This window comes from Peromyscus maniculatus, chromosome 6 (genome assembly GCF_049852395.1).
Source record: "Peromyscus maniculatus bairdii isolate BWxNUB_F1_BW_parent chromosome 6, HU_Pman_BW_mat_3.1, whole genome shotgun sequence".
NCBI lineage: Eukaryota > Metazoa > Chordata > Mammalia > Rodentia > Cricetidae > Peromyscus > Peromyscus maniculatus.
The window spans coordinates 4,538,664-4,566,178 of record NC_134857.1 but is presented as its reverse complement, the minus strand read 5'-3'; the positions used below and the strand labels follow the sequence as shown (position 1 = coordinate 4,566,178).

Below are 27,515 nucleotides of genomic sequence, written 5' to 3'. Positions count from 1 at the left end.
TTTATATTTATTTTCTTCTGATTCTTTGAAAATTGATGTTGCATGCCTGGTGTATAAGGTATATTAGCCTTTATATTAAGTACATTGAAGTAGAACAGCCTTTTGAATAGCTACTAACCACTGTATATTAGGATTTAATGTGACAGCAACTATAAATAGTTGATAGTGATCTCTACTGTGAAAATTACACATTGATTATCCCCAAACATACCTTTTTGTCTTCTTTATTGTAGGAATCATGGGTAAAGAAGGAAGACAAGCTGCAAGAAACAGTGACTATGCAGTGGCTAGATTTAAATTCCTCTCCAAGCTACTTTTTGTTCATGGCCATTTTTATTATATTAGAATAGCTACCCTTGTACAGTATTTTTTTTATAAGGTAAGTTTCAACGGACTATAAGAATCAGTTTTTGATATTTTAACTTGAAATTCCAATTTAAGAATGTTACAAGCATTCAAATTATTCTTAAAATAGTTTCTTTAAACAAAAATAACTACTTTGTAATAACTTTATTGCTGGCTGACTGCAGATGAGTGCTTGTATGTATGTGCCACTAGGACACGGGGTAGGATTGTTTGAAGGGCTATTAGAGCATTTTTGGGTCAGTGAGAGGACTTGATGGGTGAAGGTACTTGGCAATAAGCCTGACACCCTGAGTTCAAACCCAGGACCCCCATGGTACACAGAGAGAACTCCTAAAAGTTGACCTCTGATTTTTACATATGTGCCATGATGTGGATTTACTCACTCTCTCTGTCTCCCTGTCTCTCCCCCCACCACCATGTCTTTATCTCTCCCCGACCATGTCTTTCTCTCTCTCACATACACACAATAAATATGAAAAACGAGAGAGCGCGCGCGCACGAGAGAGAGAGAGAGAGAGAGAGAGAGAGAGAGAGAGAGAGAGAGAGAGAGAGAGAGCGCGCACGCACGCGCGCGCGCACACACACACACACACACACTTTTTGGGAAAGTCCTCGAACCTTATGGTATGTAAATTTATCAAGCATCAAAACTTACACTTAAGATGTATTATTCTATGCAAATTCAACTGCAAAAACATGTAATTTGCTTAATACTATTTTATGTTGGTCTAGTAAATTTGATTGAACCTCTGATTTCATTGATTCATAGCAGAGCTCCTTAATCTTTTTAGTTTCAAGGGTACCCATGTGGTAAACTAGTAAATGCATAAGCCTCTTAGTTACAGAGGGTTTATTTGTATAATAAAACAGATTATAATGTTGAAATAATGTTCTCTCATTGGACCCATTCAAGGAAGGTGAGATTCAGTGGAACCCATATTGATCCCCTGCTAATAAACATTTACTATACCAGAATAGCTTATGTTGTATGTGTTCCTATAATTAATAGCTGCACACTGATAGAACACAAATATGCGTATTACCATGAAATGATGCGACAGTTGTCTTCTAGTCTACTGTTCTAGCTTTCACTTGTGATATGAGTAGTTTACATGTTTCTGGAACGTGATCGGGATGGGGCTCTTCTGCCTTGTTTTAGCTTCACTTGTGATATGAAAAATATTGAGATAGAGAGATGTTATGATAGTCTACTTACATGCTTTAAATAGTTTGGCAATATCAAATTATATAGCCCTAAAATATAAGCAACTGTTACATATTATAATATCTATGACACGAATTAAGAGTTAAAAACTTATCTTTTACTGCTTGGAACTGATGGTAACTAAGAATTTTCATTATAATGTCTATATGATTCCTTAAGCAGCTTCTAGACATGATTTAGTAAAATGAGAATTCTATTTTCTCATTTTCCATAGCCAGGTCTTTAGAGAAAATGTGTCTTACATTATCAGCTGAGATTCTGTTTCTAGATACTTTAGGAACCACTTTAATAAGTATTTGAATTACTTCCTGTTTTGTCCTGTTTTTCAGAATGTGTGCTTTATCACACCCCAGTTTTTATATCAGTTCTACTGTTTGTTTTCTCAACAAGTAAGTAAAATAGAAGTTTGCGTTTGTTCTTTTAGAAAAGTAATGTGTTCAAATCTTGATAGGTATTTAAACAGACTTCATTTTTTTTATTTGTTATGTAAGTAACTAGGTATATTTACTTAATCCACTTGATATTCATAATATTTATTCTGACTTTTAATTTGAGATTACTGTTAATACCAAAATATATGTTAATTGTGAACCCCTTTTTTTTCAAACTTACATTAACTCTCTTCATTTATTTGTGTGTTTGTTTGTTTATTTATGCAAGGTTTTATGTAGCCCAAGCTAGCCTCTTACTATATAATCAGGGATGATTTTGAACTGGTGGTTCTCTTGCCTCTACCAAGTGGTAGGATTGCAGATGAGAGTTACCACAACCACCGCTCCAGTTAATGTATTGCTAGGTGTTGAACTCCAGTCAAGGACTCTTAATAACTAACTCACCTTCCCAACCTTGATAGCTGTACTTTTTTTTTTAACCTATTTGTGGCATTTCTGTAGAATCGACAGCAAGTCAGACCAAGGAATTAATAGAGGTTCACTTAATTATTTTGATTCCTGATCCTGAGGTTTTAAAAATTTGGTGAGAACCTTAATGATTTGGTTCAGGGATTATATAAATCTCACCTCAAAAACTGGCTTTACATTATTAACCTTTTCACATAGCTCACTATGAATCTTAAAATGATTGCTACTTTTTTTCTAATCTTCATTTATGATTTAAATTTGTGAATTCCTCTTCATAATTGCTTTTTTCCCCTATTTACAGTACAGAGCTTTAACTTTTAAATGGCTTCATAGACATCAATTACTAGCAATTGCTTACCTAAATTAAATACTTTAATCTAAGATCATATGACAATAGGAACCTGATATATTTTGACTGGGTTTTCAAAGAGACGGTATTAGTAAGTGTCTTCATTAGAGTTTATATTACTGTGATAAAACATCATAACCAAAAGCAACTTGGAAAGGAAAGCATTTATTTCATTTTACAGCTCTCAGGCCACACTCCATCCCTGAGGGAAGTCAGGGAGGAACTCAAGGTAGGAACCTGTGGCAAGAAGTGAAACATAGGCCATGGAGGAACACTGCTTACTGGCTTGTTCATTCATAGTTGCTCAGCCTGCTTTGTTACACAACCCAATTACCACCTGCCCAGGGATGGCACCACCAACAATGGCCTGGGCCCTCCCACATCAATCATTAAGGCAATACTGCCTACAGTATTATGGAGGCATTTTTTCATTTAAGATTCTCTTCTCCCATATATGTCTGGTTTGTGTCAGGTTGACAGAACCAATCAGCACAAAGACAGTAGGAACAGTGTGTGGACCACAGGTAAACAGCTAAAGCATTAGTACCAACAGTAACCACTAGAACACTTGAAAGAAAGATGGTATCATCGAGGACTTAAGCCACTTTAAAAAAAAAAATAGCTTCCATGGAAAAAAAGAAATTTCAGTACTATAAGCAGTACAGAAGAAGGTAGGTAGGAAAATGATGTGTAAGTCTGTCAGAGAACTACCCAGGATCCTAGGATGCATATAGGAAGACTGTAAAACTGTCTTGTCACACTGACCAAACTGGAGACTCATGAGATGGAGATCCAAATTACTTCTATGAAAAAAACAATCTAACAGCAAAATATTTCAATCCCACAGACAACATAGATCTAGGAACAGTATAGGTTCTGTACTAAAACAAATCACATTGATTAATTGAAAGTCTTTAAAATGGATTTTTGTATGAATTTTAAAAATTAAGGTACTTATTTTTAATATTTCTCCAGTATTATATGTGCAATAGAAATATATAATTTATAATCTCAAAATTCCTCCAATTTATTTCTCTTTTTAGACACTCTATGACAGCGTTTACCTGACTTTATACAACATCTGTTTTACTTCCCTACCTGTTCTCATGTACAGTCTTTTGGAACAACATATAGACCCTCATGTATTACAGAGCAAGCCTACCCTCTATCGGTATGTATTTTCCAGTATTGGATGTGTATAGGTAGTGTCTTGGTATAAATACTCAAGCATGATTGCTGCATGGCATGAAGTTTTTCAATATTAAAGAGAAATTTCCATAAATTCCTTGTGTTTTTAGGAGTAAACACTTCCACCCTTGAACTGTTGTACACAGTGTTCTATTCCTTGTACACAAGAGAAGTTACTCATTTGTTAATAGTATCTAGAGTTTCTAAAAAATTATTTATGTTCTACTATTATATAACTTTTTAGTGTTAATCAAAGTTGAGTTCAAGTGAAGGAGAATAGTTCCTGCTTTTTCCAGAACTGCCCCAAACCAAGTAATCCTAGAGCTGCTGAGCCTGCCGGGTCCAATGGTGATCCTCATAAACTGTCGTAGAGACTGTAGAGGTGCCAGTTGCAGACACAGACAGTTATGGTGTGGAGTCACTTGCTCTTGTTTACCAGAATTCCTAGGACAGTCTGTTATTCGCATAATGGTTAAGTTCTAAAATGAAGATAATGAGGAGCCTGGGTGCTGACTCCAGCTTGTATCTCACTAAAAAGATTGTTATGGAAGAGTGACTGAATGAGAACAGAATATAATACACATAATTCGTTTTTTTTTTCACAATTATACTGAAGTACTATGTCTGCATTGTGTTTTATTATCAAATGAAATGGTACTAGAATTTATTATATGAACTCTCCGCTGTTACAAAGATACATGCTATTATTAGAAATGGTTGTTTGCAAATAGGTTTATTTTTATGCTGATATTTTTTAGCCATCTTAAAATACTATTAGTTCAAATTAATTGTCTAGAAGATTTAAAAAAAATGAATCCTAATGTGTTCCATTCCTCTTTTTAAAAATAATTTTAGGGATATTAGTAAAAACAGCCTCTTGAGCATTAAAGCATTTCTTTACTGGACCATCCTGGGTTTCAGCCATGCCTTCATTTTCTTTTTTGGATCCTATTTTCTTGTGGGGAAAGATACATCTCTGCTCGGAAATGGCCAGGTAAAAAAAAAAAAAGAAGAAGAAGAATGCTTAAAAATGTTAACAATGTTGAAAAAAATGTTAGCTTAAATCACTTCTCCTTAGCCTGATCCTCCAAATGCCTCTGCCCCATCTGTTGCTGAAGAGGATGTCAGTGTGGAGAGAGGTGGCCTTTATGAGCTTAATCCTCACCCTCAAAAAGAAGTCACCAAATGTGACTTATACAAGCAAAATGCTGTCTGCCTTCTTTCTAGAGAGATGTAACATAGCATATCTTAAGGAAAACCAGATCCTCAGGATTAGGACATGTGGTTTCTACCAGAGGTCAAAGTTGCCTGCTTATATCAAAGAACTTGCCACCATTTCCCTGAAGAGAATGGCACTCCAGGATTTCAGTTGTTACCCATTGATTTTTGGAATTTCTAAGTCTGCATATTTCAAAGATTGAGAAATAAGCATTGGTTTAATATGTTTTCTACATTTTATATCTTCTTGTAGACTGTTCCATTATTGATAATCACATGTATTTACCATTTACTTTTTATGTACCAGAACCTCTATCCTTTTTGCATATTTTATAATTTACTAACATCTGTGAGACTTACCCTCATTTTACAAATGATGTGAGAGTCAGGGAGCTTGAGTAATTTGTCAGGTAATCACTGTTAGAAATGTGTTTGTTAAAAAAACAAATCGGCCTTTTGCATAAAAGTCTAAATGTCAAGATTATAACTGCTTTCTTTGTAAACTAAATTCATATAAGCTGCATACTTATGGTCTTAATATGGAAATAAGATCTTGATAGTCTTTTGGGATTCTGTGTGTGATGGACTTTGTAAGTTTGGACTATAAAGATCAAAATACTTCTGATTGACATTACTTGCAGTCACATTCCATTTTTTATGTGGAATCATTTGAAGAATAGTTCTGTTAGCCATTATTTTTTTTTTATTTCAGATACTGGTTTTAAGTTTAAATATAATTTTTTTTCTTACTAAGATTTTCTATCCAGATACATTGTAGCAAATGTTCTACTATAACTTCTGGTTGGAAATGTTTCAGAAAAATAACTGGTGAAGAAAGGTCTATTATCGGTGGCGCACCCCTTTAATCCCAGCACTCGGGAGGCAGAGCCAGGCGGATCTCTGTGAGTTCGAGGCCAGCCTGGGCTACCAAGTGAGCTCCAGGAAAGGCGCAAAGCTACACAGAGAAACCCTGTCTCGAAAAACCAAAAAAAAAAAAAAAGAAAGGTCTATTATCATTTTTACTAGGGACAGGAATAAAGCAATCACAACTATATCATCCTAATTAAAAATGGTCTGTGATTCACAGTTCTGAATTCTGAACCATCTTTTGTTTTCTGGTATTATCCAAAGGGTAATTATCAAGAATAGTTACCATAATAAAGCTTCATTATTTGTCCTCATACTTGTAACTTTACTAATATTGTCAGTGTTCATGTGTATATCTGTCTTAAATAGTTCAGTTAATTTTTTGTAAAGAGTAAAATTACTTTTACCTTACAGTGAGATTAACATGTTGATATATATAAAACGGTCTGTTCCTTGTATTTAGATGTTTGGAAACTGGACATTTGGTACTTTGGTCTTCACAGTCATGGTTATTACAGTCACGGTAAAGGTATGATACCATGTTAGAAACCTGTACATACTTTGTATATCTCATTTACTTTATCTTTTAGCTATGCATGTAGTTTCCCTTTTGCTTTCACTAAATTGTAATCATTCATTTAAATTTTGCTATAAATTCTCCTTCCTGTTCAAAAGTTTCATATGGTTTTGGTTGCAAATCACTGAAATTTTGCTTCACTGTGTATCACCTAAATAACACAGTTTATTTTGTACCATAGAGTTGAGGTAATGTCATCACATGGTATTTCAATTCTGCTTTCCCTCAGAAGGAAAATATTACACTATTTCCTATGAAGACTCTTTTATTAATATTATGTCTTCTAAGGAACTATACCATGGGGATAGGAACTTCTAGACATCTGTAATAGATACGTGTAATTTTTAAGTTTTATCTAGAAGTTGAAGTAAACTATTATTTTATATTGCTAAGTCACTTTTTTTTTTTTAGATGGCTTTGGAAACTCATTTCTGGACTTGGATCAACCATCTTGTTACCTGGGGATCTATTATATTTTATTTCATATTTTCTTTGTTTTATGGTGGAATTCTCTGGTGAGTGATTGCAGTATGTCTTAATTATGTTGATTTAATATAATGAACAGTTATTGTGATGGGTTCCTTGATGACCAAATTCTGCTCCTAATAGTTTTTAGACACTGTGCTGGTAAGTTCATTCCTTTGAGTTGATCTTCACAAAATTCCTACTATCCTCATTTTTCTGCATGAAAACTGAACCTCACGGACACAAAGTTGAAAATAGAAGAAAGCTAGGCTGTAAACCATTTGTCTGACTTTATAAGTAGTGTTCTTTATACTAACCGTATTACTTTTAAATTATTTTCTCATGTATGTAATAAGTCATACAAACACTTTGGCTTTTTATTGCTAACATCTCTCTCAAAGGTTAATAGTATGCTTCATCTTCATTAAATGTAGATCATTAGCAGGTTTTTTGAAAGATTGATAATTATGCTTCCCTAAGATGTTTTTGGTAAGTGTTGGTAAACTGATACCTTTCTTTTGGAAAGCATATATGTTACAGTGTCTATTGTACCTTAGGTTCACTTAGCAGGAAAAACTTTCTCAAGGTAAGCACAAAGAACTTGAATTGACTGATCATTGCCTTCCATAAAAGGATCACAAAAGAGAACACTTATGCATATTGTTTGTCTGTAAACCTTTCCCTATTCGTTTCCATATTCCCCTATAGTCTCTTGAAGTTGATATATACAAAACCCCAAAAAGAATGCCTTCATAATACCATGATCTAGCATCTCTGAGTGTGTTTATAAAGAAAAGCCTAGCTTTCAGTCTGGTGGTGGTTGTTGTAGTGACACCCCTGGGGATAGATAGCAGAGGACAGCTTTATAGCACCAGTTCTCGCCTTTGACCTTGACTGGGTTCCAGGAAGAAAGCTCAAGTTGTCAGACCTAGGCAGCACGTGCTTTACCTGGCTGAGCCATCTCATTGTCCCAGTTTTGTTTTGTTTTGTTTTTGTAATCAGTAGGAAATATATCCTAACATACTATTTCTTGTTCTCTTATTTATGTAGTCTACATTAGTCTATTCTTCATTATTCTTTTAATAACTTTCCAGGAAACTGGGGTTAATCTAGTTATAGCTTGTCATTTCCCTATTAGTAAAAAGGTATAATTGTTAAAAAATTATTAAACTGGATTTTACATTTTAGCACACTCTATCTCATTAGTTTATTTAAGTTCTTCCAGTTTCAATTTAGAAAAATTGCCTGGCACTCTTAACATTGTTATTTTTCAGTTATTTGAGTTTTGGTAAAGTCTTGATTTAACTCTTTTTTTTCACTTGTTTGTTTCTAAAGCAGCATCTCCCTGTGTAGGCCTCAAACAAACCCAAGGTTCTGCCTACTCTTCCAAGTGTTTAGATTACTGGCATGTGTTACTTTGCCCAGCCAGTGTCACTTTTAATGAGACTATCTTTCTTTGCAGGCCATTTTTGAGCTCCCAGAATATGTACTTTGTATTTATTCAGCTCCTGTCAAGTGGGCCGGTGTGGTTTGCCATGCTCCTCATGGTTGTTACTTGTCTAGTTCTTGATGTTGTGAAGAAAGTGATTGATCGACAGCTTCATCCAACAAGTACAGAAAAGGCACAGGTAGGCACTTTTCATACTCAGTAACTCTTTAGTCAGAACAGTTAGTGATGAGTAACTACAATTACAAAGTTCTTTTGTCAGAAAATTCCTATTTCTATATCAAAGAATTTTCCAGTATTCTTAAGTGTGATACTTTTAATTGTTTTCTTTCTTTTTCTATTAATTTTTATAGCTGCTAGTATTATAATTTAACTATTTAAATATCAAGCTATCAAGTTATGTCCAGATGATAATAATACTAATCTGCTTCAAATGCCACAGTATTGCATCAGCTAGTTATGACTAAGGTATATAGCCATGTCCTTAAAGTACAGCAGACATTAACAGTAGGCTAATGATTAGAGATATGATATTTGGGGACCGATACTGTTTCAGCTACCAGCTATGCCACTAAGTAGCACTAGGGCTTTGAGCCTCAATTTCTTCATTGGTGAAATTATGATAGAAATATCTTTCATTCCCTTTGCAGTGAGGATTAAAGGAAAGAATGTTTAAGCACAGTAAATGATAAAGAAATGGTTCCATTGGTCACATCAGCATTTATTTATCATTTAGTTAGTTTGGCAATATAATTCTAGTGAATGTTTATTTGGTGCAGTATAAAATGGTAAGGATGGGAATATTACTCTGACATACTGATTTCTAAATGGTGCTGAAAAAGTTACATGATTTCTGTGGCCACCTGTGTGTATATGTGCATTAGCAGGAACAGAATATTATTGAAATCTGTATCAGAAAGATTTATCTTATTTTTAATCTGCAGAAGTAAATATATATAGTCAAAGTATTACTTTTAATATGTTTATTATATTTGTTTAGGCTTTTCAAATGAAGATTTTGTTTTTAATTTTCAATTATATATATTTGTATGGAGGGTATGTGCACATGAGTTCAGGTGCCGTTGGAGGCCGGAAGAGAGTATTAGCTCTCTTGGAGATAGAGTTACAGGTGGTTGTGAACCACCCACAGTGGGTCCTGGGAACTGAACTCAGTTTCTCAGCATGAGAAGTATGTATGCTCAGCCATTGCTCCAGCCTCACTTTTCTAGACTTTTATGGAGGATAGTTTGTCTCACACTGTGGTCTATATTATATTTCCCCAAAAAGTTATGAGTAACAAGATATTAACATTTATTTGCATTTGTCCTTAATTGTTCTGTGGTTTGAAAGCTTCAAGTGTATTTTCATAGGGATTGCTTACTGATCCAAAAGGTACGATATTACTTATGTTAAAAATATACTCCATATATTTGTTTTAACATAAGTTAAAATTTATTTTAAAAAAGGAATTTACACTAAATCATTTTATCACATATGAAGTCAGAATAATTTTCCCTTTTTTCTATGTAAATTAATATCCAATAATTAATGAGACATCTGGTTGTTCTCATTTGGGAAAAGGAAGGAAAGTTTTACTTCCATTCATGGGTCTTCCAGCCTGTTGCTGTCATGTTGTGTTTCTTCTTCTCTTTTCTCTGAGACAGTATGTGTCATTTATATTACAAATGTGATATTATTCCTTTGTTGTAAGCAGTAATCATTTCAGCTTCTACTGTCACTTCTGGTTTCAAGTGATGAAGAAATGGATACTAAATTTTCAGATGCCTCATTGTTTACCAAAAATAACAAGAAACGTCACATCAAAGGGAGGGCTGCCAGCATTCATTCCGAGTGTGTTTTTCTTCAGAATAAGAACTTTTTTTTTTTAAGGCCAGCATCCTACAAATACCAGTTGTATGTGTACCATACATATTTCCTGATCTTGTGGGAACAAGTGTTTGGTATTTACAAAGCTTGTCCTGTGTCTGTCTCCCAAATGATGAATACAGCTCACTGACTTGTGTGTGTCCCATCCCTTTTCTGTCCACTTATAGATGTACTCCAACACAGTTGCTTTAAGTGACGAGTTCATCGCACTGCAGCCTTTGTCGAGGGCAAGGAATCAGCTGAGCAAACTTAGGTAGAGTAGGAGTAGAGCCTTGTTAATCCTTGTGCATGCCAAAGGTCAATTAAATCATATTCAAAAGATGGGCAGATGCATCAATAAAGAGTCGAGCATTTTTGTTAGCACAGCTCTGTCTCTAATTTGACCTTAATTAATACATATATTAAAATTTAAAAGTGATATCCATTCTTCAAGAAGAAAATTCGGTGGAAATTGAACATGAGGACAGAGAACTGTACCTTGTTGCATATTTTTACACCTATCTTTTCTAGCATAATTCTAATGCTTCTGCTTGTCATAGTCATATGTAAGAATGCTCCTGCATGTTGGGTAGTTAAAAAGTTATCACAACATTTAAACCTAAGTTGTAATCACTTGGAAGTAAGAATTGCCCATTTTTTTGTCTTTTTTTTTTTTTTTTGTCTTGCCTTAATCTGTGATATAAATCCATGTGCGTGTGTCTTTGTATACTATGGTGGCTGCGTAAGTATCTCATCTTTGCTGTTCTTTACTGCATCTATAAATTGAAATGTATATTTTATAAATCTTATATTTAAGTCTATCTCCACAGCCATGCCAGTTTGGAAGTTTGCAAAAACAACCACTAATCTCAAGAAATGAAAGCTGAAATCCTAGAACTTTTGATACTATAACACATCATATATATATATATATATATATATATATATATATATATATATATATATAAAATTAGTTTTTTGTTTGTTTGTTTTGAAACAGGGTCTCTGGCTGTCCTGGAACTCACTATGTAGACCAGGCTGGCCTCAAACTCACAGAGATCCACCTGTCTCTGCTCTGTGAATGCTGGGATTAAAGGCATATGCCACCAGCCTGGCAATTATGTATATTTTAAATTATTTTTAATTCTCAAAATTTCTAATTTATGTGTATTCAGTTGATCAAATGAATAGCTTTGACATAATACCATTTAACCTTCAGGTGATATAGTATGAATTTATAACTTACAAGGTGTTTTAAAGTTTTACTAACCTTTTTATGTTTTTATTACTGGCTTTAAATTTCTTCAGATGTTTTACTTTGAATGATAACTATAATAATTATGCTATTATAGCAAATGAGTGGTAAATCATTTTTCATATTTACGAGATCTAAATGTGAAAGTTTGATTTTTACATTTGGTTGAGGCAAATATGTATATCCCACTTTTATCAATAGCTGGTTTTCTATAATCAGTGGCTCTCTATCTTATATTTGAGGATCTGCCAGTAGGAGAGTTCATTATATAAAAGAACACTGGCCAGCTCTTGTTAAGGGAAGATAACTTGCATTGTGACTAACCATATTGTTATGAATTCGTAGTTTTACATATTTTGGCTTAAATCAAGCCCCCCTTTTTAAAAAGCAATACTAGACTTAAAAGAATGGGGAAAGAAAATGGTATTATAATATTGTAATAAACTAGTAGCATTACCATTCTTCTGAAAGATTACCATGAAAGCAGCTCTTTGGGTCAGGTGTCACAGAGGAAGGACTGCTACTCCCCTCACAGCTGGCCTGGGTGCTGGTACCACACTCTGTCCTTCTAGTGTGTTGCTCTGTACACATCTCAACATGTTCTCCTTCCTAGAAGTCTAGGTTTGCTACATAATACATGGGTGCTTTTTTACTGTTACCTGAAAATCAGCAACAATGAAAAACAATAAGAAGCCACTGCTCTCAGCCAAAGCCAGACAGAAATAGGGTGACCTTCCCTGGGCTGGAGAGATAGCTCAGTGGTTAAGAGCAGTGACTGTTCTCTCAGAGAACAGCACCCACCTGATATCTCACAACTGTTTATAACTCCAGCTCCAGGGGATCTAACACCCTCTTCTGGCCTCCACAGGCACCAGGCTCAGGCTCATATATGCATGCAGGCAAAACACTCATACACATGAAAAATGAATATTTTTTTTTAAGTTGACATTCCCTGAAGAAATATTTTAACTTAATTTTATTAACCAGTAAATCTTGCCCTCTTTCCGCATTTGCTGTTTATGGGCCATGTGACCCTTCCGCTCTCTAGTCCACTTAAATGTAGAGCAGTGTCCTGAGGTGAGAGTGTATGGGTGAGAAAACAAATGCTAAGGCTTGATGGCACTTAGTTTTACAGAAGAAATATAATTTAACTAAAGAAAACTTAGTTTTTACTAGACTGTGTGCTTCTAAGAGCTTTGCACTCATGGCTTCGTATGGTATGCTTTGCTGTATTCTCCAAGAAGCTCCTTGGCTCTTTCTGTCCTGTGACAGTAACTGTGCTGTTGTGTGAACTTTCGTCTGTGCCTCCCTCACAGATTATAGCCCCACCCTACTGCTTTGATTTTAAACTATATACTGTGAGAGTATTGTTCTAATATAAGACTGACTGCTTTTCTGTCCTTCTAGATGGAAGAAGATAAGGGTTCAGTCGGCTCAGCATATGAATTTGCTGAAAGCCAGCACAGAGGGGAGGACAGTAGGCACCTGCTAGCTGAGGTGCAGCCAGCAGGACAGTGGTTACGTGCACTAGGTAGTACTTTGCTGGGCCTTCTTGGGGACTCCTCCACTGCATTCTCATGCTTGGGGTATGCCATGGAGAATCGGCACCACATTCCATTTCACTGTACTGATTCTTCACTGTTCCTTGTATATTGTTTTGCCTTAGTTCTTTACCTTGTTTGTACCCCATAACTTTTTTATGTTTATCCCTGAATTTCTTATTTATGTTTCTTTGGATTTACAGTGATAAATCACACTTCACTTCAGATTCTATCATAGTAAGGTGTTTTCATAGCCTGTTGTCTTACATTCAAGAAGTTATTCCTTTCCACTTCTTTTGAAAGTATGTCATGCCTTATCATTTTGAAATCATTATCCCCTTTGAAGTTGTAATTGTGTATATTTTTATGTGTATATTTTAATGTGGACACTGAATTACTGAAGTCTTCCTCTCTTTGGAGTTGAATAATCAAATGAGCAAGTGTGCTTAGACTGACTAGTTTTCCACTAACTGGCATTTAACAGACTTGTCTTTTTCATACATTTTCATAGATGTAGCTCTATAAAAACATTAATTGTTGAGGCTACAGATGGCTCAGTGGTTAAGAATACTTGCTGTTCTTGCAGAGGACCTGGGTTTGGTCCCCAACACCCACATGTACATGGTACACATACATAGATGCAGACAAAACACTACATGATATAAGTAAATCTAAACAATATTAATTGTTATAGGAATAGTTTACTCCTCTTTTGAAGAATAAATCTAAGCTACTTCTAGTTATAATTGGGATATGAACAACCTTTTGGTTTGTAGTACTTATAAATCCTACCACCAGTAATTGTATTTTTCCTTACTTGTCATTTTATTGTGATTTCTGTTGAAGAAGGTGCTGTAGTCCCATCTGTAATAAGCAAATAGAGGAACCTGAAGACAGAGCCACTTAGAGTATAAGTCTTTCAGCTTTATTGTAAATCATATCATGGAAGATATGCAATAATTTGAAAAAATAGGAATTATCCTGTGAGACATATTTTAAAGTTAGATTCCTTTAGTGGATTGCCCTCAATGAGGGCAGTTAATTGGATCTCAATAAGTAGTAGTAGTAGTAGTAGTAGTAGTAGTAGTAGTAGTAGTAGTAGTAATTCAGAAGAAATTTAAATGAATTCTGAATTTTCATTTTGATTTGATATGTTTCAAAAGATTATAGTTAGGTGGCTGGAGATGTAGCTCAATTGGTAGAGTACTTGCTTACCCTGCACAAAGCCTTGAGTTCAAGCCCACCACTGCATAAACTGGGCATGGTGGCATATATCTTCAATCTTAACACTCAGGATATGGAGTCAGAAGGGTCAGGGAGGAGTTCAAAGTCATCCTTGACTACATAGCAAGTTTAAGGTCAGCCTGGGGTGCATGAGACCCTGGACTTTATAAGTCAAGTTCCTCCTTTTCACCTAGGACATTAACTTACCCTTTCCATTCTATTGGGGAATTTTAGTGTTTAACAAATACTGATGCTCTTCCTTACCCAAACTATAAATTCCCAGCATATATTGTTAAAGAACCAGTTGAATAAATATATCATTTATATAAAAGGACTCTCCAGTCTCCTTTGAAACTAGGAATAAGTCAGTTGTTAAAATGTTTAGATAATAATCTAATTTTTCATTTATTTTAGTTTTACATGTGTGGTGTGTGTGCATATGTGGAGTATGTTTAGGTGTGTTTAGGCATGTTTGTGTGTGGAGGCCCCAGGCTAATGCTGGAGGTCTGTCTCCACTTTCTCCAGCAGGGTCTCCCTCTTGCTCTCATGCCTTCGCTCTCGCTCTCAGTTTGATCTGCCACTCCCCATTTCAACTGGTTGAGCTAGCCATCTTACTCTAGGAAAAAGAGCCCGGTCTCTACTTTCCCAGTACTGGAGTTACAGACAGGCTGCCAGCTCAGGACTTTCCTGTGGGTTCTGGGGATCCAGTCCAGTCTTCATGCCCACACTGCAAGCTCTTTGCCTGCTGTGCTGTGCTCTCTCCCCAGCTCCCAGTCAATATAGTTTTTAATTATATGCTTATTTTGGTATAGAAGTGAGGCACCATGTGTAGAAAGCTCCCAAGCCAACATGGAGAGATTTCATTTATGTTTGTAAATGTCTTTCAAAGTTTTATCATTTTGGAGTTGCTTGTGTCACTTAGAGGGAAAGAGAACAGAAGGGTGATTGATCAAACTGTAAGCTGGAAACAGGTTCTGGATTCAGAAGGATGGCCAGCCATCCTGAACCATCCCCAACTGCTGTATGAGGAGATAAAGCTCTCGCTTGTTCTAGAGAATTTATGATTCTTAACAAAATTTGAAATTCAGTAATAATTTGTGATCTTTGATTTCACATCAAAAAGAAAACATTTCTCTAAAAGCAAACCTTAAATCTTTTTTTAAATATCCTTTCCATCAGTACCAATACTGTTATGTTTGTGATAAATATGAATTCTTAAAAGTATAATATGTAATGATATATGGAAAATAATCCCTGGTTTTAAAAAAGTTGTTAGGTTTAATAGTTACAGGGTTAGTTTGTCAAATTGCTCTAAAGTTTTCCTTAACTCTGTCTCTACCAGATCAGAAACACTTCATACCCAGTGAAAGTCTTTGGAGGTTAGCATTGAGTCACCTTCTCACTGTGACTCACACTGCTGCTCTGACCTTTCACCCTTTCCTTACCCTGACCTCACTAGATAAGTGCAGAGTTACTCCCTCTGAGAACTGCCACGGTGCCTTCTTTTGACTTTCAGGACTTCTACCATTCAAGGGATGCTCCAAAGCAATAAAAAGAATCCAGAGAGATTCCTGCAGTTGGAGTGAGATAGTAGTATTTAACCTGAACCATGCCCACGGGCATGAACAACACCTTCATTGGCTGGTGTGGAGCATAGAGCAGGGCAATCCCATCAGGAAAGAAGCTGGAGTCCAGTGCTTTGCCTCAGCTGGAGCGTGTGGGAACACAGGAGTCAGCAAAGCCTAAACTGGGAACTGATGAGAACCTGTTGCCTAGGGCAGGATTACCCAGACTCCTTCGTTGTACATTTCTATTACTTCTGTGGTAGTGAATGGGTCCTGGTTCTTGGTACATTGGGTGGGATAAGGGAGCAGTTTCTGACCAACACAAAATGGATCCCATGGAGTATGGTGTGTGTGTGTGTGTGTGTGTGTGTGTGTGTGCGCGCACGCTTTTTTTTTTTTATTGTTTTGGTATATTTTGTCCTACTGGTTTTTTCTTCTTTGTGGGTTCTTTTTGTTTTTTGAGAGAGAGAGGAAAGGAGAGAGAGAACATAAAGTTGGGTGGGTAGGACATGGGGAGGATCTATGAGGAGTCTGAGGAAGAGAAAGAACATAAAATATATTGTATGAAAAAATGAAGTTGATTATAGAATGGTGGGCTCAAGCTCCACCAGTTGAGGCTTATGCACATTCCTAATTCTAAAGTCTGTTTGAAGATTTGTTGGGTTGTTGTTTCCCAAGCTCCCTATTTGGCCAGGAACTCCTCTCTGAACTGTTTATGCAAACGTCTCACAGAACACAGTTAAAGCAATGGTACATTGAATAGGTCCTGACCCACGATGTGTTAATTAAAGAATATGTGAGCTCTGCTCTCTCAGTGCTTAGCAGGGCCCAGCGTTTGGGTGTGACAGGTGCTGGCCAAACAAGAAACCTCTTCCACTCCCACCACTTGGAATGAGCAAGGGCTCCATACATGGATCTTGTAGGACTCCACCATTTGCTTTCAGAATATCAGGTTATTTACATTTCACATGTGTGTCTCAGTCCATTGTGAGTTTCCACGGTGTCTTATGTTACCATGCCTCACATGGCACAGTGATTCCCAACCTTGAGGATGTGAGCTTTACCAAATTTATTTCATTCTTATTCCTGATACAGGACATAAAGAAAAATAAATTCAAATAAGTTTTTTAACTTGCACTCAGAAGGTAGTGGTAGATGGATTTTGTCATTTCAAAGCTAGCCTGGTCTACTCACTGAGTTCCAAGCCAGCCAGGACTACCTAACGAGAGCCTGTCTCAAAAACAGACAAAAAACAAAACAAAAATACTCTTGACTGCCACAACCAAGGTTGGGATTCATTCAGCCACATGGTCAGACCATTTACCCTCATTTTAATAATTAAAGTTGCTAGTTGTATGGGATTGGATTATCTTGCTGAGCTTATTTATGCCTGAATCAATATAAATCTTAGAAATCTGATAAATTCAACTTTAAATCTTAATAGTACTACTAACTTGCCTGACAAATTTTGATCCATGTTCCACCTGCTCACTATTAGAATGATAACTTGATAATGGGCAAAGGTGGCATCTTAGAGTTGTTCAGCACAACTTAAAACCTTAAAAGGTAAATGAGTATGGAGTAGCTGTGTTGAGTATTTGTTCATGGCACATAAGAAACACTACTAAAGTTCTTACTGATTTGTTGATCTTATTCTTACCAGACAATTTACATCCTGCCAGGTTATTTCCCAGTCTTCAAGATAGTTTATATTCCACTGTTCTCAGTTGCTGGACATTTGTTCTTTAATCATAACTGCAGGAACATTGCACCTAAGCAAAACTCCAAGATGAATTAGAGTTGTAGTTGACATAGACCAACTTACCATAGCAAATTATTAAGTGGCAAAATAATAAACCTTTGCAGACTTAAATACCCATCTACCCATCTTTATACAATTATTTAACTAGGCATCTGATTATGATTGTACTTCAAAGAGTTCTGTATATTCCATATTGTAGTAAAACATGTATGTTTGTATCAGTCACTTTCAGTTTCAAAATACTTATTTTGATTTCTTAATGGTTTTGTGAAGTCCACATCTATGAATAACTAACTTATGTTCTTCTGCAGCTTGCTGAAGCACATTCAAGTGTCAAGTGCTTGGACTCCATGTGCTGTTTCCCAGGAGAGACCCCTTGCACATCTGTTGGAAGAATGCTGGAGCGAGTCATAGGAAGGTGTAGTCCCAACCATATCAGCAGGTGTGACATTTCACTGCATAGCCGTTTGTACAGATGAGTGTCCTGTAAAGGGACAGAAAGAGCCTTGCAGCTGCGTACCAGGGAGTCCACTGGTTTTACCCAGTGGAGGAGGGAGCTTGCTGTTGATTAACTCTTTGTAGTTTTGTGACGTCCTTTGACTCAAAGAAAGAGAAGGCATCTTTGAGGAGACTTTTCATCCAATGAACAAACTAGTAGTTTTAGTCTTTCTAAGATTCAGTGAAGAGGAGTGTGTATGTGGAACTCTTTTCTGGAGTACTACTTTAGTCATTATTATTTTATCTATGCTCCTGTTTTCTTCTCTGCTAGGTGTTTGGTTTTTGTTGTTGTTTTTCCTACTGCTTTTTGTCATTATAAAAATAACCTCCACACTCAATGTCAAACACCATTGCTTTCCTTATTCCTTACCTTTGTTTTCTAAAGCTAGTCAGTGATTCAAGGCTACACAGGAAGGCTATTCTGTTTCATGCTCCTTCCTCAGATGTCTGTAGTGAAGTTTTAAAAGGAGTTTTGATTTTTAAGTTTCTTTGATTTGGCATTTATTGTCCAACTGTATGTTAGAACAGGTTTTAACAATGCTTCTAATATTAACTTTGATAAATTATGGATCAGAAGAATCTGGGTTTTTTTTTTCAGCCATTCTGAGGTCGATTTCTTAATTAAATTTATCACAGCTTGTTTTTATGGATCACAGCCCAAAATTTTATTTGGGGGTAAATAGCATTTAAAATTCTTTCTCTGTGTCTGTCTGTCTGTCTGTCTGTCTGTCTGTCTGTCTGTCTGTCTGTCTCTCTCTCTCTCTCTCTCTCTCTCTCTCTCTCTCGTGTTTACCCAAGATGCAGATGATTATTAGGTACTAGAGAGTGGCATCGCCTCTGTGCTTGCTCTCACACCGCTTCCCCAAGTCAAAGCAGCAGCACACTGGGTGTCAGTAAAGGTTGTGATTGACACACCAAGGTGCTAGTTTCCATTCTCCCTGTGTGCCCTGGGAATATTAAATCAGTGGCTTAGGAGAGCCCAAGAATATCCTAAAGAGATAAATGAAGTGGGGAAACATTGTTTTTGCCTTTTGGAAAAACTACTTTTAATATTTGGTTAGCTTTATATTTTGAAAAATAGCAGACATGATATCACTCATATAACATGAAATATAGTCTCTTGTGAACATGTTCTCAACTCACTTTGCATTTGGCTTTGCCATGACTTTGTGAATACACTGCCTATGGCTTCAACCCTCATTTGTCTTGACTTGAATATAACATAGGATCCAAAATATTTCTGTGATGCAATAGTAATTTCATCCTACATGAACGGATTGCTATGAACAGGTAAATGTACTGGAATATTGGTATCTTACATACAGACATTGAAAAATTTATAAGATAGTTTTATAGTGTTCCTAAGGTAATACTTTTACCAAAAGATATTTCAGGAGGGTCTTACATTGTTGTTTTATCTATTGATATTCCTTCTTGCTTGGAATCTAGATGGGGATTAGATTAAGATAATATACTAGAACTTCTACATAGTTTTTACTTTTAATAAGAAGTTGTCTGTAATGGTGGTACACATATTTGCTAGTGATTAAAAAGACTAGAATTAATTTTAAATGAGCCTTTTCCCCATTTTCTGTGTACTCTTGCTGTCTTGCTATCAGTTGTGTTCTGTGTCCCCATTCTTTGTACCACTATTTTTCTAACTGTCCCCCCTGGAAATCTGTCTGCCTGGGAGTTACTGGATTTATTTTAGCATGTCTTCTTAAAGGTGGTTATTACTGCCAGTATTTCTCTTTACTCAGAATTAGACCATATTCATTTTCTAAATTAGTTTTTCATAATAAAATATTCACTTCAGTAGTTAATTCTTTGTTTGGCAGGCACAGTGCCATCAACATCTCAGGTTGTACCGTTGGCTACTGTTGCCATTTTCTCCTCATTGTAGCTAAGCAATCCAAAGAATATGGGCATATTTTCCTGCAGTACAGAGCTGGTTGCTGTTTTTCAAAGGGCTATATGACAATTGCTGTAGCCTATCAGCATTGTGTGAAACTCCTAGCAGTCATAGTTTCTATGTATTTGTATGAAATAGTTTTAGCATTTCTGTTTTGTTATGGAACAGCCACTATTCTACATCTGTGTTTCATGTCCAGTTTGAAGGGATAGGTCAAGGCTGAGCCTTCCAGTGCAAGATGTGGCAACTTAGGGCTGCCTTACCACTAACAGTACTAAGCATATCTGGAGATAAAAACAATTTCCATATGGCACATGGGCCTGCCGGCTAAGTTCTGCCATCCAGACACAAAAACTTGGTGTGTTTTTTAACTGATGTTGTTAAGGTAGCATATTCCATGGCCAGCTCAGTTTCCAAGGGAACATCATGGTGCTGTGTAAAGGACATGCCACATTTATCTAAGCTAAGTAAGCTAAGAAGCTATACTTCAGCAGTGACTGACGTTCTGTGTGTACTTCACTTGCAGTTATAATGAGTTACCTACTTGTCATCACAGGTACTTGGGAGTTTGAGACAGGAGGATCTTATCTTGAGGCCTGAGCCACTTCATGAGCTCTCTCTCATACACACACACAAAGGGGGTAGGGAACTAGCATTATGATTGTCTTGGTTTCATTTCCTGTTGATGTGGTAGACTCTGTGACAAAAGCAGCTTTAGGAAGAAAGTGCTCCTTCTGCCTCCTAGTTAATGGCATAGGCCATCATGGTAGGGAGTCAAGGGAAAAGAAGCTTAAAGTGGCTGGCCATACTGCATCCATAGTCAGCACAGAGAGATGAAGGCCAGGATGACAGAAGGAGGACACTCTTAGTTCATCGGTGTCTCAGGTGTTTAATACTCTGTCAGAGTGAATGCACGTGTGTTTCAAAAAGAGGAAAAACTAAAGATACACTACCTAAAAAATTTGTTCTCTGTAAGCAGTGGTTTGGAAAGAGGAAAAATTAGTGAGAGATTCTTGCAGATTAATATTGGACAGTTGACTCCATCAGAGTGTAGGCAGTTAAAATTAAAACAATACTGTTTCCCGAATACTCACAAGAAATAGTCATATTCTTACTTTCATTCATTTTCTTTATAATTGTTGGCTGCCTACTACCTGCTGGATTGAGTTCTCAGTGATTGAGAGAGCTGTAAACAAGACTGTCCTGAAGTCAAAGTGGAAGGTCGCAGGCTTCTGACAAGCACGAACACAAGGCTGCTGTTAGCATTGACTCTCACTTTGTCGGTGTGTCTGCTTGCTCACGGACCTAAGTTACATACAGAGAGTCATTGGGAAACAAGATGCAGCATACAGATGACTCAGGACTTCTAGCTTTAACCCTGTCTAAGGGAGGTGGAGGCCCTGGCAGGAGCTGCATGCTATGTGTTTAAAGTTACAAGCTTTCTATTTTTATAAAATTCCTTGGTAAGTTTGCTACTGTCGTTGGGCTAAGGGCATGTGTTTTGAGCATGGCAGAACGCTTGTGGAGTTGTTACTTCATCTTCAGCTAATTCAGCTAATTCAAAGTGGCAGCTGCAAGTGAGCTATTATATATTGAACTGCTTAGCTTAAGGCCTTGTCAGTCAGCCAGCAGTTACCTTTCAGACTAGTAAAGAATCTGCAAGTGTCTTTGATACCCTCTGATGTTAACCCTTTCTGACATTCAAGCTAATTAAGCTGAAATCCTTAGAGTAGAATTTATACCCAAAAATGACCAATAATATGAATGCTTCATTCCAAGGCTTTTGGTAGGTAAGAACTATTATTTTTCTGTAATGTCAAAACACAAATTGACTTGGTTTTCAGTAAAACTGAATGTATGGGTTATTGTTTTTTACTCTTTGCCATTTGTGTGTGTGTGTGGTGTATGTGTACATTCTTATGTGTGTGTGTGCGTGTGCACGTACAGGAACTGGAGGCAGGTGTCAGTGCCGTCCTCAGTCGTTCTCCACTGTGTTTGAGACAGGTCTCTCACTGAACGCAGTATTTGCCATTTGGTAGGCTGCTCACCAGTGAGCTTGTGGGACCTGCTTGTCTCTGCCCCACACTGGCATCCCAGGCTCACACAGCCATGCTCAGCTTTTTTTGTAGGTGCTGGGGTTCCAAACTGAAGTTGTTGTGTTTGCATTGCAGGCCCTTTATCAGCTCCCCAGCACCCATCTCTCTAGCACCCGGATGTGTATAATTCTTAGTAGTATATTTACTTTTCACTAGTTACTAAGATTTCAAAAGTGCTGTGTTTACTACCTGTAAAAACAGGGCCAATTTCTATATATGATAATAATTGTAAGCATAATGTTTCTCAAGCATTTGTATAATCTAGAGTAGGGTTCAATGATAATTTGGAGAACTCCTTAGTATTTAGAAATGAATCAGTGATTATTTTAAACTTTAAATTGTATTTTGGTCCTATATTTTAGGTCCTGGTTTTTGGCTTGTTTGTTTTCAACTAACCATGGATTCTGATGAGCCAAACTTTTTTGTTACTCTAAGGTTGTGGAGCGCATCGGATCCTTTCTATACCAATGACAGGAGCATCTTGACTCTCTCCCCAATGGACTCATCTACATGTTAATGGGACAGTAGAACTCTATGGGGACAAATTCACCGGTCCTCAGATTTGGGGTCATCATCCTATAAAAGGCCACAGTGGCTCTGAAGTTACTTTCTGAAGTCTCTGGAGGAGTTGGGAGCTTCTTGGAGTTCCACGGGAAACAGGAGGTTACAAGAACCCTGCTCTATTCTTTTTCATGGGAATGTGAGCATACTAAAATTTGGGAATAGATATACTTCCAATCTCTTTGACTGGTTTGTCCCTTCTGCTCATGGAACTCCTGGTGGCATTGCAGCCTTTGCTGGGGCCACTATACTTTTAATATCAAGGTAGAAGAAAGGGGTAACTCCTGGGTATGTGTATTTTTAGGATTAGTGTGGTTTGGGACTCTTCTATTTAAATCTGCTTCTGTAAATTATGCTAAAGATTTGCCTTGAGAACTCTATTTTTTTTATTAGATTATATTTGAAGCTTTTCGTGGGGAAAGTTAATGTGAATATTAAAGAATTTTGGTCCTTCAGTGACCTGTGTTGTTAATTCATTAGTGCTTTTTAAGTCACAGAGCAAACTTGGAGAGCACGTGTCTAAGCATTATCTTCTGTAGTGTAGGTTGGAAGCTTGTACTGACACCAGACTTCTTTACCAATACAGTAACACAGCCAGTGAAGCTAACCCTACAAGTGCAAGAGGAGCTTTACATCTCATGTCCAAGTCAGAACTAGGGCCATCACTAGACTTCCAGTTGGTGTTTGCTCATAACATCTCATGTCCAAGTCAGAGCTTGGGCCATCACTAGACTTCCAGTTGGTGTTTGCTAATATTTTTGTGGCCAAATATTTAAATCTGTAGTGGGTAAATTAGATACCATTATCACATTAATTTACAGAATCTGTCTTATCTTTTGCATGCTTCAACCTGGCTAATATATTTAAACTGCCCCTCCCATTACCCACTCCCTCTCCAAAGACTCTGTTCATAATTTTATGACAATGTTGTAAAGTTCAATTGTATCAATAAAAAAAACAAGTTTGAACAGTATTTAAAATTGCAGATACATTTAATTAATACAAATTAACATATAAGCCATAAAATCTTTCTATGGCCCACTGTAAACCAGCCTTGAGAATAAAGGATTTTTGTTAAAAATCTTTTTTTTTTTTAGGTTATTGTATGTTATCTAATTTAAAGCAGACTGCCACAATAAAGTGAATTATGCTTACAGTCTCATTGTAAGGTATATTATCAGGTATGATTGTTGAATGAAAATGACACAAAGTTAAAAATGCTAAATTTTTGCCACCAAAAATGAATTTTATCAGCAATAAGTTAATATGCTATGGATGATTAATCAGATACATATTATTCTTAATTCCTTGAATCTCAAGTTTTAATTTCCAGATGATTTGTCACTGAGACTTCAGTGTTACTTATTTTATGTAGGAGTAGTGTTTTAAGATTTGTGAATGATTATGAGAGAACTACCACCTAGCTCTCTAAGCATATGATTCTGTACACACCTAAGGTCATAAAAAACATTGCAGTGAGGCTTTGTCAGTTTCTCTCAGAAGCTGGAAATTGCTCAAAGGTTTGTTCTGCAGCTCCCCGGAGGCTCATTCCTCCTCACATGAGTGGGACTTCTAGCCTGGGCTGCTAAGGCAAGAATTGCAGAGGGAGAATGAAGATTGCCTGTGTGCAGATTAACTGTTTACTTATCTGTTTCACTAATGCAAGGATATTATCCATGTTCTCTGAATATTAATTTTCACAAACAGCCCTTCTTTAATTTAGACATTATAGAATTATATGTCTGTTGACCTGTTATTCTGGAAATGCCTTAAAGGGGTAATACTCTTATTCTCTTATTCATGTTCTAGAGATGAAATATTACATACACATTCAGTAGAATAGTTGATAGATAATAAATGCTTTATCACTTAGAATATCTTAGAGAGCATACATGCAACAAAGTGACATTGAATAGGCATGGTTTACCTGACTTATGGTGTTGATTATTAACAAAGGACTACAAAGTCACCAAGAAAAGGCCAGGCAGGGTTCAGCTGGCCTAGATTTGGCCTAGCATTGATTGATAGTAATTTTGAGCATTCGCCATTTTTATTTAGTTAAGACTTCCCTTTATTTATTTTTATTTTTTTTTTGTTTTGTTTTTTGTTTTTTTTTTCCGAGACAGGGTTTCTCTGTGTAGCTTTGCGCCTTTCCTGGAGCTCACTTGGTAGCCCAGGCTGGCCTCGAACTCACAGCGATCCGCCTGGCTCTGCCTCCCGAGTGCTGGGATTAAAGGCGTGCGCCACCAACGCCCGGCCCCTTTATTATTTTTTAATATTTTTTTAATTTTATGTACATTGGTGTTTTGCCTGTGTATGTCTGTGAGGGTGTTGGAGTTCCTGGAACTGAAGTTACAGAGAGTCATGGGCTGCCATGTGGGTGCTGGGAATTGAACCCAGGTCCTCTAGAAGAGCAGTCAGTGCTCTTAACCTCTGAGCCATCTCTCCAGCCCCCTCCCCCTTTTTTAAGTGGTGCTGAGGATCAAATTCATGTCTTTGTACATGCTAAGGAGGTGCTCAAATGCCAGCATAAATCTACACCTGCAGCCTATATTCTACATAACAATGAATAGGGCTGAGCCATAGCTCAGTGGTAGAATGTTTGACTAACATGTTCGAAGCTCTGGATTCCATCCCAAGAACCAGAGTAAACAAATGAGACATCCACTGATATACTCATTCTGCTTTTTAGCTCAGAACAATTGTTTTTAAAAGGAAAAGTATTTTCTACTTTCAAGAACATGATTTTCTTGCATTTGCATAAGAATGTAATAATGCGGTGGAGGTTTTGTTTTGCTTTTGTTTTTAGTATTCTGGTGCTAATATTCATATCATAAAACTTTACTGCAAAATGCCAGAAGAGGTCCCCCTTGCATATTTCTGTCCAAGTCTTTGGACAGACAGTTCAACACTAATAACCAACTTCTTTTATCTGTCAAGGGAGAGTACAATGCCAAATGTTGCTGTTAGTTTACCAGTGGTCTCAAATCTGTTTGCCTCATCTGAAGGCTGTAGACCTGAAGATCATGAGAAGCACTAAGTTAGTTGGTACAATTGCCAATCAGCACCCTATTCAGCTTTAACAGTACAGGCTCGCTCAGGACAGAGTCAGCTATGGGCCAATGAGAACTGCAACTGTGAATGTTTGCTGTGGGGTAAGGAGATATGCAGAATTTATGGTTTTGTTGCCTCTACTTTTTCTTTGGAATGCAGAAAAGCTCCCAGAGTTGACCCAAACCCCAGCAATCTCCTGAGAAATGTTAACTGAGATAAATTGCCCTATTGAAAACACTGTGGTTCCCTTCATTAGTATTAGGACTGAGACTGTTTCTATTACAGAATATTCAGGAACTGAACTTTTCTGAGATGCTTGAGACTCTTGTTGGACAGGGGTTAAAGCTACTACAAACTTTACAACTAAAAACAGAGTCTTCAAAATAAGTTTGGAGCATGGGGGAAAGGGAGTCTTCTGTTTGTGTTTGCCCCATAGAAATCAGTTGGGAATATAATATAAGCAAGTATAAATTAACCAACCAAAGACATATATGTTGTATTCATTTTGGCCTCCCTTTATAGGCATTTTTATTTCTATCTTTAAATGAATCATTTTCATAAAATTAATGCATTATTAAAGTGCTGTTTGATGCAAAATCACTTGAATGATATTCTACAAAATAAACCATCACTGATGATATATTTGTGGTGGTAGCTGCTAGATTCCTATGAGGAGTGAGTAGCTAGAGACATGCAGCAGTGTTTAGTGTTGGCCTCAGGCACTCTAGCTATCCAGTGTCATCTTTTCAGTTTTCTGCATTATCAATGACCATACTTACTTACTGTACAGCTCTAGTTTAAAGTTTATGAAATTTATCAAATAAAAACTTTGCTATATATGGGTGCTTCTCCATTATTTGAATTCATCCTTTGTCGTCTTTTCATCATAGCCAGCAGTACCAAGCTTGTTTCAGGTTAGTTTCCCAAGTTAATTCTCCATTATTATGTAGGAATATCAAGGCTTTCACTGGCTGTATTGTGGGAGCTTGGGGGTGTTGTTTTTTGACATAGGATCTTACTCTCTATCCCTGACTGGTCTGGAACATATGTAAAACAGGCTGACCTTGAACTCTTCTGTTTATGCCTCCTGAGTAAGAGTGTGCATCACAATGCCCCTCATAAAATAATGCTTATAAAAAAAGAGTAACTATGAGATTCAGGATGTGACTCTTTGAGTAAGGCACTTATTGTTTAAGTGTGAGTATCTGAGTTGAGATCACCAGAATCTGCATTAAAGCCAAGCCTGGTAACTATCTATAATCTAAGTATTCCTGTTGATGACATGAGAGACAAAGACAGCAGAATCCCTAAAAGCTTGGAGGCTAAGCAGCCTGGTATATGTAAGCGCAAATATTAGAGACCCTGTCTCAAGCAAAGTAGCAAATAAGGCAGTTTAGAGAAAACCCATAGCCAACATCAACTTAAATAGAGAGAAATACAAAGCAGTTCCACAAAAATCAGGAGAAAGATAAGGTTATCCACTATCTCCATACCTATTGAATATAGTACTTGAAGTCATAGCTAAAACAATAAGACAACTTCACAAGATCAAGGGGATACAAATGGGAAAGGAAGAAGTCAAAGTATCTTTATTTGTAGATGGTATGACAATATACATA

General features: G+C 36.7%; 1 protein-coding gene across 4 annotated transcripts in view; it reads left to right on the top strand.

Moving 5' to 3' along the window:
- The window catches only part of Atp11b (ATPase phospholipid transporting 11B (putative)), a 91,759-nt gene extending 67,761 nt beyond the window's left edge, over positions 1-23,998 (top strand). For 2 of the 4 annotated variants that reach the window (XM_076573863.1, XM_076573866.1), the window contains exons 22-30: positions 234-379; positions 1,921-1,980; positions 3,844-3,971; positions 4,844-4,982; positions 6,537-6,602; positions 7,062-7,165; positions 8,578-8,743; positions 18,087-18,217; positions 22,717-23,998. In XM_076573863.1, coding sequence (XP_076429978.1) covers positions 234-379; positions 1,921-1,980; positions 3,844-3,971; positions 4,844-4,982; positions 6,537-6,602; positions 7,062-7,165; positions 8,578-8,743; positions 18,087-18,217; positions 22,717-22,798 — 1,022 coding nt within the window. In that variant the 3' untranslated portion in view covers positions 22,799-23,998. Of the gene's footprint in view, positions 1-233; positions 380-1,920; positions 1,981-3,843; positions 3,972-4,843; positions 4,983-6,536; positions 6,603-7,061; positions 7,166-8,577; positions 8,744-10,616; positions 10,703-13,090; positions 13,215-18,086; positions 18,218-22,716 lie in introns of all 4 variants that reach the window. The other 2 variants (XM_076573865.1, XM_076573864.1) reach the window with 2 other exon arrangements.
- Positions 23,999-27,515: the final 3,517 nt, after the last annotated feature.